The sequence below is a fragment of the Coptis chinensis genome, chromosome 6 (genome assembly GCF_015680905.1).
Source record: "Coptis chinensis isolate HL-2020 chromosome 6, ASM1568090v1, whole genome shotgun sequence".
NCBI classification, from domain to species: Eukaryota; Viridiplantae; Streptophyta; class Magnoliopsida; order Ranunculales; family Ranunculaceae; genus Coptis; species Coptis chinensis.
In genome coordinates this window covers 22,166,401-22,182,240 of record NC_141461.1, presented here as the reverse complement: position 1 = coordinate 22,182,240, position 15,840 = coordinate 22,166,401, and the positions used below count along the sequence as shown (strand labels likewise).

At 35.1% G+C, this 15,840-nt stretch overlaps 1 protein-coding gene and 1 pseudogene across 3 annotated transcripts; both read right to left on the bottom strand.

Moving 5' to 3' along the window:
- On the bottom strand, positions 1-1,111 carry LOC147492109 (uncharacterized; annotated as a pseudogene).
- Positions 1,112-9,287: 8,176 nt separating this feature from the next.
- LOC147492108 (PLC-like phosphodiesterases superfamily protein) lies at positions 9,288-14,557 on the bottom strand. 3 transcript variants are annotated; one of them, XM_086565841.1, is made up of 8 exons: positions 14,084-14,557; positions 13,851-13,988; positions 13,650-13,748; positions 13,253-13,556; positions 12,957-13,180; positions 12,664-12,750; positions 11,691-12,179; positions 9,288-9,524 (listed from the first exon to the last, which is right to left on the bottom strand). In XM_086565841.1, the coding sequence occupies exons 1-7, from the start codon at positions 14,342-14,344 to the stop codon at positions 11,994-11,996; spliced, it is 1,299 nt and encodes a 432-aa protein (XP_086421967.1). In that variant the 5' UTR covers positions 14,345-14,557; the 3' UTR covers positions 9,288-9,524; positions 11,691-11,993. The 3 variants fall into 3 exon arrangements, with proteins under 3 accessions (XP_086421967.1, XP_086421969.1, XP_086421968.1); XM_086565843.1 differs by having other exon boundaries at positions 12,664-12,829; positions 14,084-14,443; XM_086565842.1 differs by lacking the exons at positions 9,288-9,524; positions 11,691-12,179; positions 12,664-12,750 and adding an exon at positions 12,779-12,829 and having other exon boundaries at positions 14,084-14,456.
- Between the last annotated feature and the right edge of the window lie 1,283 nt (positions 14,558-15,840).

The window sequence follows — 15,840 nt, the reverse complement described above, 5'->3', positions numbered from 1 at the left end:
TAACAAGAAAGTTAATTTTAAAATTAGTTAAAACCAAACTAACACCATCAATCATCTCTACTCTTTCTACCAGTAAGAGCAAAATACCCAATCACAACACAAATAGCTACAACAATATTACCCTCTTTAATAACAATCTTGATCACAAACCCAACAATATCTTTAGTAATTTTCCTTCCTTCAAGAACAAGTGCTCTTCTAGGCTTACCAGCAAAAGCAAGTAGTACTAAAACAGTGATCCAAGTTACAACAGTAGCAGGTATAGCAATAGCAAGAGCAGCAGCCATAGAAAAAAAAACCAAAAATAGCACCAAATAAAACAGAAGCATAAAGAGCTGGCCACCCAAAAGAAGTAGTAGTACTAGTACTAGTACAAACACACCCATATTCTTCTTTTGCTCAATATTCTTTTTAACAGTGATGGTGTTGGGTTTGGTTCAAAATACTCATCAATTCATAAGTTTGGATCATTATTCATCTCATTCAAAAACCCCTTCCAAAATGTGTAATCATGAGCCTACAACATTGTGAGAATGACATTGCTTGTTACTAAATAAAATTGATTAAATGAAGTACACAAAACAAAACAATCATATTAGTAACAAATGATACCTCGACATAATTTTGATTGATCATAGATGATGGCATTGGAAAATTATTATGCGAAACAGCAAACTGGCTAGGTATCCCTCTGGAAGCATCAAATTGGATAGATAACTTATCGTGATTTGCATCGAGACAACTAGATACATCTTGTGAACAATGAGGGATATGAGATTCGATTTCTTTCTCTTGGAAGATTAATAAATACAAAAACATCACTTAAAAACAAACTTACTTTAATTTTTTTAATAATTGAATTTACATAGAACTAAAGTGATCAAATTCACATGCAAAGAACTGAAAATGGCTAGAAATGCCTTCTGAACCTACCATGAGGGAGTTGAGATGCATTTTCATCATCCTACGGTTTTAGTAATTATAAATAAAATGAACTAATAAGAAGCATAGCTCATAATATACAAAATTAATACATAGAACAAAAGTATAACATAATTGACTAGTTTACGCACCTTTTTACTGTTTTGTTTCTTATGTTGTTGCTGCACATATTTCTCCGTTCTTCCTACAATCCTATTGCTGCATGGTCAACCTTTACGATGAACCGAGAGCGGATCAAGAAGGGTAGCACTTCCTTTGCTATTACAATCAATAGCTCTCCTAGTTGATGAAGTTAGTTGACTATTTGCATTTTTTCCATAATTGTTCTTCAACTCATTAATAAATGATTCAATCCAACCCATTGCCATTTGAGTAGTATCTTCACTTTCTATAGCCAACTCTACCCTCTTATAAAATGCATTACACAATCTATCACGATGCTCACTCTCAGGATTCATAGTCCAATCTGAGTAAATAATTTTAATCTTTGTGTGACATCTATCCACATCTTTTCTCCATCGGCGAATGATATATTTTTCTGGCACAATTTCAAACTTTTTGTAAATTAGGACTGTTAAACAATGCCAGCATAAGATCCCTCGAAATTCAAATAAGCAACAAATGCACTTAACGTCACAATCAACAAGGTTAAACATAACAGTAAAAGTGACATCTTGCTGTTTTACTCCAACCAAGTTCTCTTTAACTTCATACCTCTCAATGTCTCCATTTTCCTCAATGCGTGACAAAATACAATAAAGCTTACCCTTCATCTCATCTTGAACCTCCAAAAATTTCTCATTGGTGTAACATTTTTGGAATTGTTCCTCAATCTTGTTCTTAGTTATACAAAGAATAGAAGCTCTAAAAGTATCTGAGTCAGCTTTCTTCTCCTTTTCCACCTTTGTTCGCAAAGCATTCTCGTACTATTCGACAAACTACTTTAAAGTAGTCTTTGAGTTAACATACCCATTGAAGAACACATTCATGCTCTTACTTCTTTGAGTGGTAGACATCCCCGCCCAAAATGTATCCTTTACAAAAACAGGAACCCAATGATGTCGCTCAGTAAATAAACCACTCAATCACTCATTTTTCTCAAGGCTGAATTTCTCAACGAACTTAATCCAACTCGTTTTCAAACCCAGCAGTAGTTAAAGATTCATAAACAACAGACTTCATACTTCATACAACTCTTAATTGACTGATATTCCTTATACCCCTTCAACTTCTCAGGAATTTTTTTCATAATGTGCCACAAACGCCATCTATGTCTTGTTGTCTTCGGAAAGACAATTTCAATAGCATTCTTCATGGCTCTATCTTGATTAGTTATTATTGCATTTGGGGAACGACTTTTCATACATGAAAGCCACTTGGAAAATTACCAAGTAAAAGTCTTTGTATCCTCATTTGAAATCAAGCCACATCCAAACAATATTGAATGACCATGGTGATTCACCCCAACAAAAAGGGCAAAAGGCATGTCATACTTGTTTGTCAAATATGTTGTGTCAAACGTTATAGCATCACCAAACTCCTCATATGCCGCCCTGCTCCTTGCATCTGCCCAGAATAAATTTCTCAATCTACCATCATCACCAAAATCCATCAAAGAGAAGAAATTACTATTGTTTTCATGCATTTTGATAAAGTAATTTTGGATAGCTTCGGCATCCCCATACCCAAGTCTCAAGTGTCTTTCTTTTTTAACAATATTGAATAATAACTTTTACTTGTTTGAATACCTGATTGATCATGTAACACAAGCTGCCTTTTTGCCGATGGAGGTACTTCTCTCTTTTACTTAAAATATCGTGCTTTTTCCGGGCTCACCACATGATTGTGATCAAGAAAAACGGTATTAAGTTTCCATTTTCTATCAGGACACAGAACGTACAACACAGATTTTAGCATTGCAGTTAGTATTGCATATGGGTTGCGTTTTGAACACATTCTGACCTTTACTCCTTGCTTTGCCCTCTAGACAACACGTCAAAGTAATATATCTTGTTACACCATTATCATATTTTCTTGAACTCCTAATCTTCACGGGAAATCCTTTTTCATTGCCGTATTTTTGGTAGTACTCCAATATATCAACAATGTCAAATGTCGTTCCCACTTCTGGTTTATTCAAGGTCTCTTGAGTAACTTCATCATTTTCATCTCTTTCATTTTCCCTCCGAAATTCTACATTTTCCATTGCATCTCCTTCAACATCATCATGATATCTATTCAAGTCAAAGCAAAGAGGTTCATTATCCATTTCTTATCGATCATAGAAAAGCAAGAAGGAATGGGTTCGACAACTAACGACATTGATGGTGAGAACTAGCTAGAGAGAGAGAAGACATTTTGCTCTCATGTACTGGAGAGTGGAGAGAAGAGAAGTTGAACATTTTTCATAAACTAAGTGACTTAAATGTCTAAAACAAATAAAGATAAAAAAAAAAAAAAAAAAAAAGACTATATTAAGGCACGTGAGTTTCCCTTGCCACGTCATTGTGTTTGCCCATTCGGCTCATAATGTGTGTTGCCGTAGAAAAACTCTTACAATTATCTCTGCAAGTAGACTGCGCACCTCAGGCTTCATTCTGGTCATCACCTAAGTTTCAAGTGTCAATACATCATTTATACATAAAAATCCCATTCCTCACATCTGTGCTTTTTCATTATTCATTGTTGGATGCAAAAACCTTATACATTTAATTAAGTGGGAGAATTTTGCTCACAGTGCGCAATTGGCGATCAAGTAAGCTAGTGCAATGCCAAGCAAACTGTCATCCCTCATCAAAAGCCACAAACGCCTAATTCAATGTCCTTTAGGTCCAAGTAACAAGTGCTTATAATAATTTGAGTTCTGAAATTCTTTCTAATCCCTTGCGAGGTTCTATTTAATTTTCTCATCCAGTAGATCAATTCAAGCAATGTGAAAGTGGGGATTGTGTTAGCTTGAAATTTTGAAATACACACCACGAGTCCACGTCTCCATGATATGATCAACTGATCAAAGAGAACCAGACTTAGAGTCCATGGACCACAGAATATGGTGCCAGAACCAGTGTACTGCAGTTTCCTTGGCACCTTGGGCAGCAAGAAAAGTGGTGCGGACTGTGTGTGCTGTTCATTTGCAGGTTACAGAGAATCCTACTTTACACGTCATCAAACCAATGAAATTACACCACCTGCTACCATTTCCAACCATCAAATCGATTCATCATCATTCCAGATCAACATAACCTACCATACTAACTAACATAACCAAGACAATACCATGCACCTTGATAATGAGATTCAGATACTCCATTCCAACCTCATGATAAACCCAAGCATCAACAGTCAAATCCATAGCTTCCTCACTAGTAATCCCAAAGTTATTCTCATCTTGCCATTTCTCAAGCTCATTCTTAAACACAGCCTCATTTCTCATCAGAATACCATTCTCCTTCCCCAACAACATCCTACTCAGCTCATCCCCACTCTTCTTCACATAATCTATCCCTCTCCCATTAACTCTCTCAGCCAAATCCTTAACCTCAACAGCTCTTGGTCCTTTTCAATCTTCTTGGCCACAACATCAATACCCATTCAGTGTTATCAACAGGGGCTGAGCCCCCAAACTTCTCCCAAAAAAAAAATAGTAGTAGGAATACTAGCCGCCTAGCCATAGGCCCACAAGTGACAAACACACACAATTCCAGGTTTGACCGTCTGTTTGTTTGTTTTGAACTCCCACTTCCCAACTTTCTATTAGCGAAAACAAAGAAAAAAAAAAAATCACAACTCATAATAGAGGCCCACCGCCCATCACTATCTGTCTATTCCAGTTTCTCACAATTTACAATAAGAGATTCTCCAAAAGTAAAACCGAACAAAAGAAACCGAAAGGTCAACCAAAAAAAAAAAAATTCCTTCGCTTTTTGTGTCCAATTGTTCTTTCGTCAGATCCGGTACTATTCACAAAAGAAAATTTTGTTCTATATTATTATCTTCTTCCAAATGATCGGAGTTCCAATTCATCCTAATCTATTTATCATTTTATTTCATATTCGCTATTCATTAGCTAAGGACTAAGGTAAATTGTTTTGTATTATGCCTATATTTTTATTTAGTTATTGTTTTTCAATTTTCAAATACTAATGTGTTCTCTATTTGACTTATTGCCTTGTTAACTTATAGTTTATATTGGAGTATTAGATTGTCATTTAATTTTTGTCTTATTTAATTAGTTGAATATTATTGTAGTTATTATTGTGATATTTTTTTTTTGTTTTAGTATAGAGCAAACTATTGATTATGAAATTATTATGATTTATCTTAGGTAAGAATGTCAAACATCAAGTTAAGTAAGAAAAATGAAAACCATGTTTTCCTTCTTTAAACCCAAAGATGTCACCCGAAAATGATGTAACTTCTACATCATCTAGTCTTGATATTTCAAGACTTGATAGAGATGGCCAACCTCCTTCACAAGTTCAAGTTGTTGAAATTGAGCAAAGTTGAACCTTCTCCTCAAGCCCAAAGAGTTAGTGTTGAAGAAGTTGACTCCACATCTTTATTTGAACGTGATCCCACAAACGCGTGCTCAATATATAATTACCGGTTAATCAACAAGATGATGTTCGACGAGGCTTTTCTTGGAAAGGGGCGTTGGTTACTTGAACTTCGGTGAAAAGAGTATCCATCCACCATATTCGAAAGCAAACTTCGCCCGGTTCAACTCCTCTTGGTTCACACTATTTCCTTGGCTAGAGTACTCACTCCATAATGATAGAGCTTATTGTTTTCCATGTTTTATATTTGAAACAAATCCGCAAGCGTCCCGCATTCACTTTTTGAAGGTTTTAAATGTTGGAAGAAGATTAATAATGGAAAGAAGTGTTCCTTTTGCAACATGAAGGAAGTCCATGCTCACCTCATAGGTCGTGATGATAGCTTGTGAAAATTTCATGAATCCTTCCGACATATAGATAATATGTTAAATACATTATCTAAAGAAGAGGTTGTTAAGAACCGCTTTGCTAGTCAAAGCTATTCTTCATGTGTATTCAATTTCTTGCACTAAAAAGGGATTTCTTTTAGAGGCCATGACGAGTCCAAAAGTCAAAAATGGTGGAAATTTCAAAAGTGTTGGGATTTGCATAAAGCAATGTTGAATGACAAGGTTGCAGAATTATTAAAAGATGCTCCGAGAAATGCCACATATACCTCACATTCAATTCAAAAGACACTTTTGCATATCTATGCCGATAAAGTGAGAGAGAGAATTTGTGAGGAAATTGGTGATGCAAAATTTTGTGTCCTTGTTGATGAAGCACAAGATAATTCAAACAAGGAGCAAATGGCGATTGTCCTAAGATTTGTTGATAGAGGTGGTTTTGTTAGAGAGTATTTTTCTTGGTATTGTTAGTGTTAAAGACACTTGTGCTTTAACTTTGAAAGAAGCTATATGCAATATCCTTGCTTTCGCCATAATTTGCATATTATAAATATGAGAGGTCAAGGTTATGATGGTGCTAGCAATATCGTGGTCAATGGAATGGATTATGGGCATTGTTTAAAAGGAGTGTCCATATGCATATTATGTGCATTGCTTTGCACATCGTCTACAACTTGCTCTAGTTCAATAAAGATGTTTCGATGTTTGGTTATTTTTTCCAAGTTGGCTTCTATTGTTAATCTTCATTTTTATTCAAAATGCCTTAAAACAGGGAGTTGGAAGATACCGGAAAAATGAAATTGATATGCTTTGGTAGCTAGTGGTGAACTTGTTCTTTGAAAAGGAGCTAATCAAGTTTCTACTTTCCAACGAGGGAGATACTAGATGGAGTTCTCATTTTGCTTGGTTTGTAGTCCGAAAGAGATGTTTGATTCAATTTGTATAGTTCGAAAGCGTCATGAAGAACGGGTCAAGCAACTCTATAGTGGAGAAGCTAAAGGTGCTATTCTTGCAATGAAAAGTTTTGAGTTTGTCTTTCTTTTTCATTTATTGCATAAGACTATGGGAATTACTAATGTCTTGTGTAAAGCCCCTCAAAAAAAGTCCCAAGACATTTTAAATGATATCGGCTTAGTCTCGACAAAACACTTCTTCAAAATTAAGAGGATCTTCTTGGGATTTCCTTAGTGATGTGATTTTGTTTTGCAAAAACATGACATTGATATGCCCGATATGGGTGCTTTCGACACATGGCGTCCAAATTTTCAACGAAACCACCGCCAGAAAGATTACATTACAATTGAGCACCACTACGGCGTCGAAGTTATTTAATCTTTGTAATAGATTACCAAGATTGGTGGAATTAAATAACAGATTTCCGAAGAAAGAAACAATAGAGCTTTTTATTTAGTTACGCTTTGGATCCGAAAGATGCTTTTAAGTCCTTGGCATTGATGACATTTGCAAACTTCGCAAAAAAGTTTTATTGTGGAGACTTCACGAAACAAGAGATACATCTTTTGAAGAAGTCAACCGCAACATTACAAACTTGATGTGCTCAAGCATCCTCTTTTTTCTAAGTTGTCTACCATCTCCCAATTATGTCAAAGACTAGTTGAAACAAGAAAGATCAATATCTATTATTTGATTGATAGATTGATTCGTCTTGTCTTGACAAACTTCCCTTTTTCTACTGAGCGAGCATTCTCGGCTATGAAATTGCTCAAAACAACCGACTAAAAAGAACAAGATGGGGATGAATTTCTTTTTTGCATGACTATTTACATTGAGCGGGAATTTGCTAAAGAAGTTGATTTGGATGTAATAATAGATGTATTTGATAAGAATCCACAGAGTCAAAACTTCACTAGTGTGATGCTAATGTGCCTATGTTATTCTTGCACATTTCTTTGTTATATTTGTCTAGGTCTATAGTGAAAACACTATTTTGTCCATTTTGGGTAAAACCCTAATAAAAGCGATAATTCTTTTGTTTATCAATGCTAGTTTATTGGTATTGGTTCCTAAAAAAATCTTTAAAGGTTAACTCCATGGCAGCCCCCCTTATCTAAAATCCTAGATCCGCCCCTGCCACAACATCAATACCCATTCCCACAAATAACACATTCGAATCAGTAAAAAAGTCTTTCATGACTTGGGGAACTCTATAATAACGACAATACCCACGGTAACCACCACTATTATAGCTTAGGTTCGGTAGTTCGTAAACGAGACATTGGGAACCGATACAGAGTGATAAGTAGTCATAAGGGTTGTTTTCGATACCTTTCTTAGTGGTTGGGCTTTCTTCTTTTTGTTACGGTAGCTTTCTGAACTTGGGTAATCCATTTTTTTGCTGTTGACTCCTCGCTAGTGAAGATTGTTAAGATTTTGTTGCGGTCGCCGATTTGTACGGTGAATGATTCGAGAGTGTCGGTGAAATAAGTCTCCTTATCAGACTCGGCCTCCTTTGTTAACCTCTTCACTTCGGTTTCCATGACTGGTCTCGTTTTTGTTTTCTTGAAGAAGAAGAAACAGAAAGTTTTTTTTGACTGTGTGAGAAAGTAGTTGGAAAGGAAAATGACTTTTTATGAGCTGGAGCCTGGAACTGTCTTTCTATTAAATTTTGGTCAGGGTAAGATGGTAAAAGTATCAGGTTTGTTCGGTTCGAGAATGATCCGATTTATGCCTCGTGATTCGTGTAATTGCCTAAGCAAAGTTGAATGACAAATTGACAACATATTTCATGGGCTTTTATAACGATGGATTTTAATTCCCTTTGAAGGCTGTTGCATGTCGGGAAAATTATGGAGCTGGAATTTGGGCCAACCTCAAACCACACCACTGAACTGGCTGAACTGTTAAGTGCATTCTCAAAATGAGATTGTAAACTTGTAGGAACATGCACCGATGCACTATCACCATTTCTAATTAGTAAACATGTCTGAAAGGTTGCGTCAATAGTGACTTCACAAAGTTTTCAATTAGAGTATTGAAGGTGGTTGTTTCTTCAGATTAGAAGAAAAGACTGGCCATTGGCTACACAATAAGTCAATTTATTGCTCATTTGCTCATGGTGTGTTTGGTTGAAGAATGGAATTTGTCCAAATGAATAATAGTTCCTTACAAATTGGAGATATCTCCCATAAAAGTTCTTCCATGCCCTCCCTTCAGACGTAAATAATCCTATGAAACTTCTCCGCAGAAGTTACTGAAGGTGGTAAAGCTCCCCATGCGTTTCCTATATATGCTTTCTATCCTACAAAAATTCCCACCAAAAAGTGGAATTCGCTAAGATGTTCATGCCAAGTGAGTCATCAAGGTGTCTATACATAATTACATAATAGCTGATATCTTCGTCTCCTATGTTACGATGGAGTCCATCAGTCCATGAACATGACGATTTAGGGGGCAAACTAATGAATGAAGGCAAAAGAACATTACAACTATCCAAATAGCATATACGGGCATGAGTGAAACAAATAATAAATTACAATACCATATCCAAGTTGTGGAATTTGATTGAGAATATCAAATACCAACTGAGAAAACCACTATAACACAGTGCGAGTGTCTCTACCTACATTAAGCCGCACACTCCCACCTTTACAATTGCATTTTAATAGCCCTCGAAAGAAACCTGAAAAACAGAACAAGCAAAAGGGAAAAAAATTAAACGTTAGGCTTAGAAAAACAAAGTGATCTTACATCATATAAAAGGAATGGTGAGTTCTGTGAAGAAACCATTTTCGAAATAACTATCAGCCTATATCTATCATCAGATAACTGTATTTCATAGTCAAGTAGCAAACCAGTAACACCATTTCCTAGACATGGAGTCAGTCAGTCGATAATCTGCTATCTCTGTATCTCATATGTTATCTATGAGCAAGTCATAAATAACTATCAGCCTATAGATTCTAGAAGCTTAATTTAAAGGTTTATAACGAAATAACACACTACCGATATAATAAGCCCCAAGTTTCTAATTAGAATGAGGGGTGGTTCATTGCATCGTCACCAAGTACGGTACGGGTTTAAAACGGTGTATTTGAAAAAAACTTAGTTCGTGTTTTAAACGGAACGTCTTGAGAAAAAAACGGAAAAAAAAAGCGTAAAAAAACGTGGGGCATAAAAAACGGGTTTAAAACGGGTTTAAAACGTATAATACGTAAAAGAAACGGTAAAAACCGATGATAAAGAATATAATAGATAAAGAATTTGATTTTTTTTATAAGAGTGGAAAAAAGAATTTACACATAAAATAAAAATAAAAATAATACAAATAAAAGAAAATTCAAATACATGAAAGTATCAAATTATCATTACTCATCCAAATACTAGAAGTTTTAGATTCAGTACCAAAACACGACTCTAAATAAGATACTACTAATTACCAACCATAATGGCATAATCAAGTTCTACAAATAAGTTAATAACTTTTAAATTTATAATTAATTATTAATAGTCCAAAACAAAATAAAACTGTCTCAATAAGTCAATCTAACTCCCACTCTTCAAAAAGGTAAATTCCAAAACCCTTTTTTCTTCTTCGTGTTTTCTTTTAGATTTAAAAAAAAAAAAAAAAAAAAAAAAAAAAAAAAGTTTTAAACGGGAGATTTTCAAAATCTCGGGTTTTAAACGTTTTTTAAGTTTAAAACGCGTTTAAAACGTTTAAAACGGGTTTTTTTTGAAAAACTTGGGTTTTAAACTGGAACCAGACGCCTTGCCAATATCTCGGGTTTTAAACGCGTTTTTTTCAAAAACACCGAATTTAGTGACAATGGTTCATTGTCACACGATGATTTTCCACATCCAGTGGGACATATGTTCTTCTAGTGTTTATTAGAAAATGTAACCCTAATATGGAATCACTCTTAACCTCTATAAACATGAGAAGACATAACAACTATAACAACTAATATGCTATATCAATAGTCTGATCAGCAGAAAATACTCATTGGATATGAAAGCAAACTCCAGAAGAAAAAAAACTCGGTTATGACTCTCGCATTCGTTGTTCCAATTATGTAGTCATTTGAGATAGTTAATTTGCACATAAAATGAACTTTACGTACATGGGTGAGGAATAAACTCAACCTTCTACAAACCTAGTAGGTTCACAGTTTAGCACAATGGGCAATTGAAACTGATGAAATGCCACTGGTTTAGTAACCTGGCATCCATACCTCTTAAGCTATTGAAAAAAGAGACACACACAATGTCAATGTTCAAAATAGATAGAAAGTGACCTAGACACTGATCTACATATCGAATATACAAGATACTCAATCCTGTATGTCCGGATAAAACTTGGGACAAACAGGGTCCAACATGGCAAATTCTTATTCAAGTGACAAATAACCATAGATTACCGGCTTGAATATTTGAGTTTCAATAACATAATTTATTAATAACTTGTGCTATTATGATGCACATGATTTAACATTTAAGTATATACCAAACAAGAAACGTTTGGAAACAAAAACAGACCAATCAATACAGGAAATCGATATAATCACAAATAATGGGACCTAAACAATGGGAATAAATATGAATCAACTAGATGATTGTGAGTAATCTCAGGTCGGAAAGAAAATTGAAATCGAGAAAGATAAAATAGAGAGAAACTCAATCTGTCAATTAAAGAATAATGGATGCAAAATATTTCACATATAAACCACTTCCCATAAACTTGTTCAGGAAAAAAACTTTAGACAATTTACATGCCATACTAGAAACGGTATAATTTTACCAAAATCACAACACAAACGTTGCCGTTCTAAGAGTTCAAAACAAATCATACCTGAGTCACCTGAGTCAGCACTCAAGATGTTGAAAACTTCGTTGTCTCTCATTAACAGTATCTACCTATATATCTCATAGTCCCATGCACTTGAAACCTTGAGTCTTCGCTGTAAACTTTAAATAAGTACCACCTTCAATCCAATTCATAACTTCAGATTTTTGAACTCTGAATGCTATGTGATGAAGTCAACCGGCCAAGGTTGATATAAAGTCAACCGGATCTAATGTGAAGATACTATAGAACCCTATCTAACATAGTAATTCACTAACCATCTACCCAGATGATGGAAAGAAGGATAAGTCATAGAAACAACACCACTGATAAAAGAGCAAACAGGTTGAGAACCAACAGATTCAGACAATAGGCTACTGAGGCAGATCCTGATAACTGTACTGATCCAGAGAAACTGCCACTATTACTTGTCATTGCAGTTGGATTTCTAGCAGGTGCAGTATCATTCTTGCAATTTCCAAGTGGTGCTCCAGCCTACAAAATGCCGTCAAGGAAGTTACTATCACAGAGTGGACACCCATTAACCATTAGAGAGAATCCATGTTTACAGAGGAAATAAAATTTACTGTCCTTAAAGAGGCCACAAATCTAGCGAAAGAAGAAAACGAGAAAACAGATTTAAAAGAAAAATTAATGGTGTTATTCAATGAGGAGATCTGAGACTTAAAAAGATGTGCTTAACTAGTATCACAAAGGAAAAAAGTCCCTCCTGGTCATGTAATTGTGCAATTAAACTTACTCATCCAAAAGAAGGAAAGAGCAGAACCTAGATGCATGGATACAGTAATCTCTAATACAAATAGGAATAAGAGGCCTAGAAATAGTTGCTACAAACCACTTAATTTGTATGGACCCTCTCTTATCTCTTTAATTGTTGTCCCTCCGTAGTGTTGCATACTTGCATCGACTGTCTGTAAAACTTAATGAAGTACCCCACAGAAGAGTAATGGATACTAACCTGGCAAGCAGTGATAGTACTACACCCACATAAGGTCTGTCCGTTAATTTTGTCCACAATGTCGAAAACACCTCCTCCATCACTCCTCTGCATAATCAATTGTCAGGGATCTGAATTTTTACTTTTTCTTGATCTTGTAAATATGTTACTGCATTTGGGCCTCCAACTGAAAACAAATTGGAAATGAATGGAGCGGCCCCAGTATTTATAAACTGTTATAAGGGGCTTTGTATACCCCATATGGGATAAGATATTACAAAATATATATTTTCTATAAGTTCATTATTTAGTACCATGTAAAAGTTCACGGCCAGAAAGTTTGGCATCATATTTCCGGAAGCTTTGTAACAGGTGTTGACCATCTCAACAAGACCAAATGAATGCTCTTTGCAAGCCTGATCTTGAACTGGCAATGTGGGGAAGTAGTTCTGAAGAAATAGAGATGAACTTCTTGAATTTAGGGGATGTGATTCCTTTCTGTTTGGACAGGATCCTTGAATGACACCAGGATCTCCAGCTGAAATGCATTATATTAATAAAATTTTCCCTCGAGAAACAAGCACAGACATCTAAACTATTCAGTACTTACATTCATTTTCAATCATGTATTTCCACTGATAAGCAATTCCCTCAGAAGCTTCCTTCGAAGCAACAGATGTGAAAACCAAAAGCCGGTGATTATCCGCAACCATGTCAGCAACAGTAGGCCAATCAGCACCGTTTTTTGGCATCTTTGAGACCGGAAACCAATACTTCAGTAAACCAGCATTGGTAAACAATGTCGTCAACCCCTTGGGAGTATGCACATAATCCTCAATTATAATTGTTACAATCTCACTCGGATTTTCACTTAAGAATGCCTCAACTTCCTTCAAAGTATTGATTGCAGGTTCCTAAGAAACGTTTTCAAGGTCATATCATAAAAACACATTTTCAACCAAATGTAAATGTCATAAAATTTGGAAATAGTTAAAAGGTATAATTACAAATGCAGTGAAGTTGAAGCACTGCCCACGCAACGAATGACAAAGCCAGATATCATTCTCGAAGTCATACATGTCCAACATCAACCCTCTCACACCATTCTGAACAAAACCCGCAATATCCAAATTACGAAAACATGATAGTACTTACAATTAACTCAAAATTGCGCAAAATTGAATAAAAAAAGAAAGTAAGAGGCATACCCTTAACTGATTAGTAACAGAATCTTCTTGGTTATAAAAAGTAATTCTTTGAACACCAAGAAGTGGTGGTGCACTAACAATTGAGAAAGCATTATGAGTCACCAACCATGTATACTTATTAAATGGTAACCCTTTAACCTGCACAGTGCACACAAACACTTCATTTTATTAGCCCACACCCCTAAACATCAAAACATTCAACAAAATTCACAAAAAAAAAACAAGGAGCTTACAATTGAAGTGGGTTGGATCACTTGACCTCTGGTGCAAACAGGTTGATTTTTCCCCATTGCTGGACAGTTTCCACAATATAGACCTGGCCCACAGTCTGTAGCTACTGTACACGTGTCGAGAAGCTGGCAATTACCATTTGAACATGCAGAAGAAGTTGTAGTGAAGATGATGAGTAGAAAAGTTGATATTGAGATGAAGAGAAAGAGTGAATCTGATGGTGGTTTGTGTTTGTTATGGTGGTCCATGATGTAGGGGATCATTGATGCAGTAGGCTAAAGAAGGGGAACTGGAGACAGTGAGAGTGAGTGGGTAGCTAGAAATGGAGATTTTCTTTTCCTTTTTTCTTTATTGTTTTTTTCATTTTGATTTTTACTTTTATTTGCTTTTTCACATGGTAGGACAATGGATTGATTTGATTTTGGGAGTTAGGTGATGCATGAGTTTTGACTTGATCAGCATCAACTGAACTGTTGTTATATACACTCAATTTTCCTTTAAAAATATAAAATGGAAAAAAACTAAGTGACACGAGATAAAAACTCGAAACATGAATTCCCAACTAACAATCTTAGAAAATTTCGATAACGAGATATTCTTACCTATAACAAACTAATTCATGACACTTGATTTAGTTGATTATGATACTGTACGTATTCTAAGGGCCATACATAGAAAAAACCATTATTATAACCTAACATTATGCATGAGAATGAACGAAGTCCAAACCTACAAACACTTTTCAAAATAATGGTAGTTATGGTCTTGTGTGATGGTGTTAAAACGAGGATTTTGTAGAATAGGAAATAAGAGGATATCAAATCAGCTTTTGAAACACATCAGTCCATCCATGCATGACACGATTAATAGCGATTTGAGAATAGGAAAGAAGAGGGTCTCAAATCAGCTTTTGGCCTTGGGTCGTTTTCTCAAATTTTTCATGCTAAAAAAATATAGTGAATGGATTACACAGCAACCCAATTTATTAAAGGACATTAGAATGAACAATAATTCTGAGAAAATACACAAGAAAATGAATATTTTCTAGATGCTCTTATAAAATAGATATAAGGAAGGCCTTTGATTCTGTGAGGTGGTTTGCCATTGAGGCAATGCTTATAGCTAGGTCTTAACTTTCCATCTTCTATGCTCTAAGGGTGTGTTTGTTTACTGGCAAATTTCTAGTGGGAAAATATTAGATTTGTCAGTGTTTTTCCACTATAGATTTGTCGATTTTGTATTGGAAAAATTTCAGGTTCTTTGTTTGTTTGCAAAATTTCTAGTGAGAAAATATGATATTTTCTAATGAGAAAATTTCTAGTGAGAAAATTTCAGTATGCTCTAAGGGTGTGTTTGTTTACTGGCAAATTTCTAGTGGGAAAATATTAGATTTGTCAGTGTTTTTCCACTATAGATTTGCCAGGCTAATTTGTATTGGAAAAATTTCAGTTTGCCAGTGTTTGTTTGCAAAAATTTCTAGTGAGAAAATATGATATTTTCTAATGAGAAAATTTCTAGTGAGAAAATTTCAGTATGCTCTAAGGGTGTGTTTGTTTACTGGCAAATTTCTAGTGGGAAAATATTAGATTTGTCAGTGTTTTTCCACTATAGATTTGCCAGGCTAATTTGTATTGGAAAAATTTCAGTTTGCCAGTGTTTGTTTGCAAAAATTTCTAGTGAGAAAATTTCAGTATGCTCTAAGGGTGTGTTTGTTTACTGGCAAATTTCTAGTGGGAAAATATTAGATTTGTCAGTGTTT

Excerpts from the sequence above, each read along its gene's own strand:
- LOC147492108 (XM_086565841.1), bottom strand. The coding sequence starts at position 14,344 with ATGATCCCCTACATCATGGACCACCATAACAAACACAAACCACCATCA. Across the intron at positions 13,749-13,850 it reads CTGTTACTAATCAGTTAAGG|AATGGTGTGAGAGGGTTGAT; the intron begins GTATGCCTCTTA and ends GGTTTTGTTCAG. Across the intron at positions 13,181-13,252 it reads ATACATGATTGAAAATGAAT|CTGGAGATCCTGGTGTCATT; the intron begins GTAAGTACTGAA and ends AATGCATTTCAG.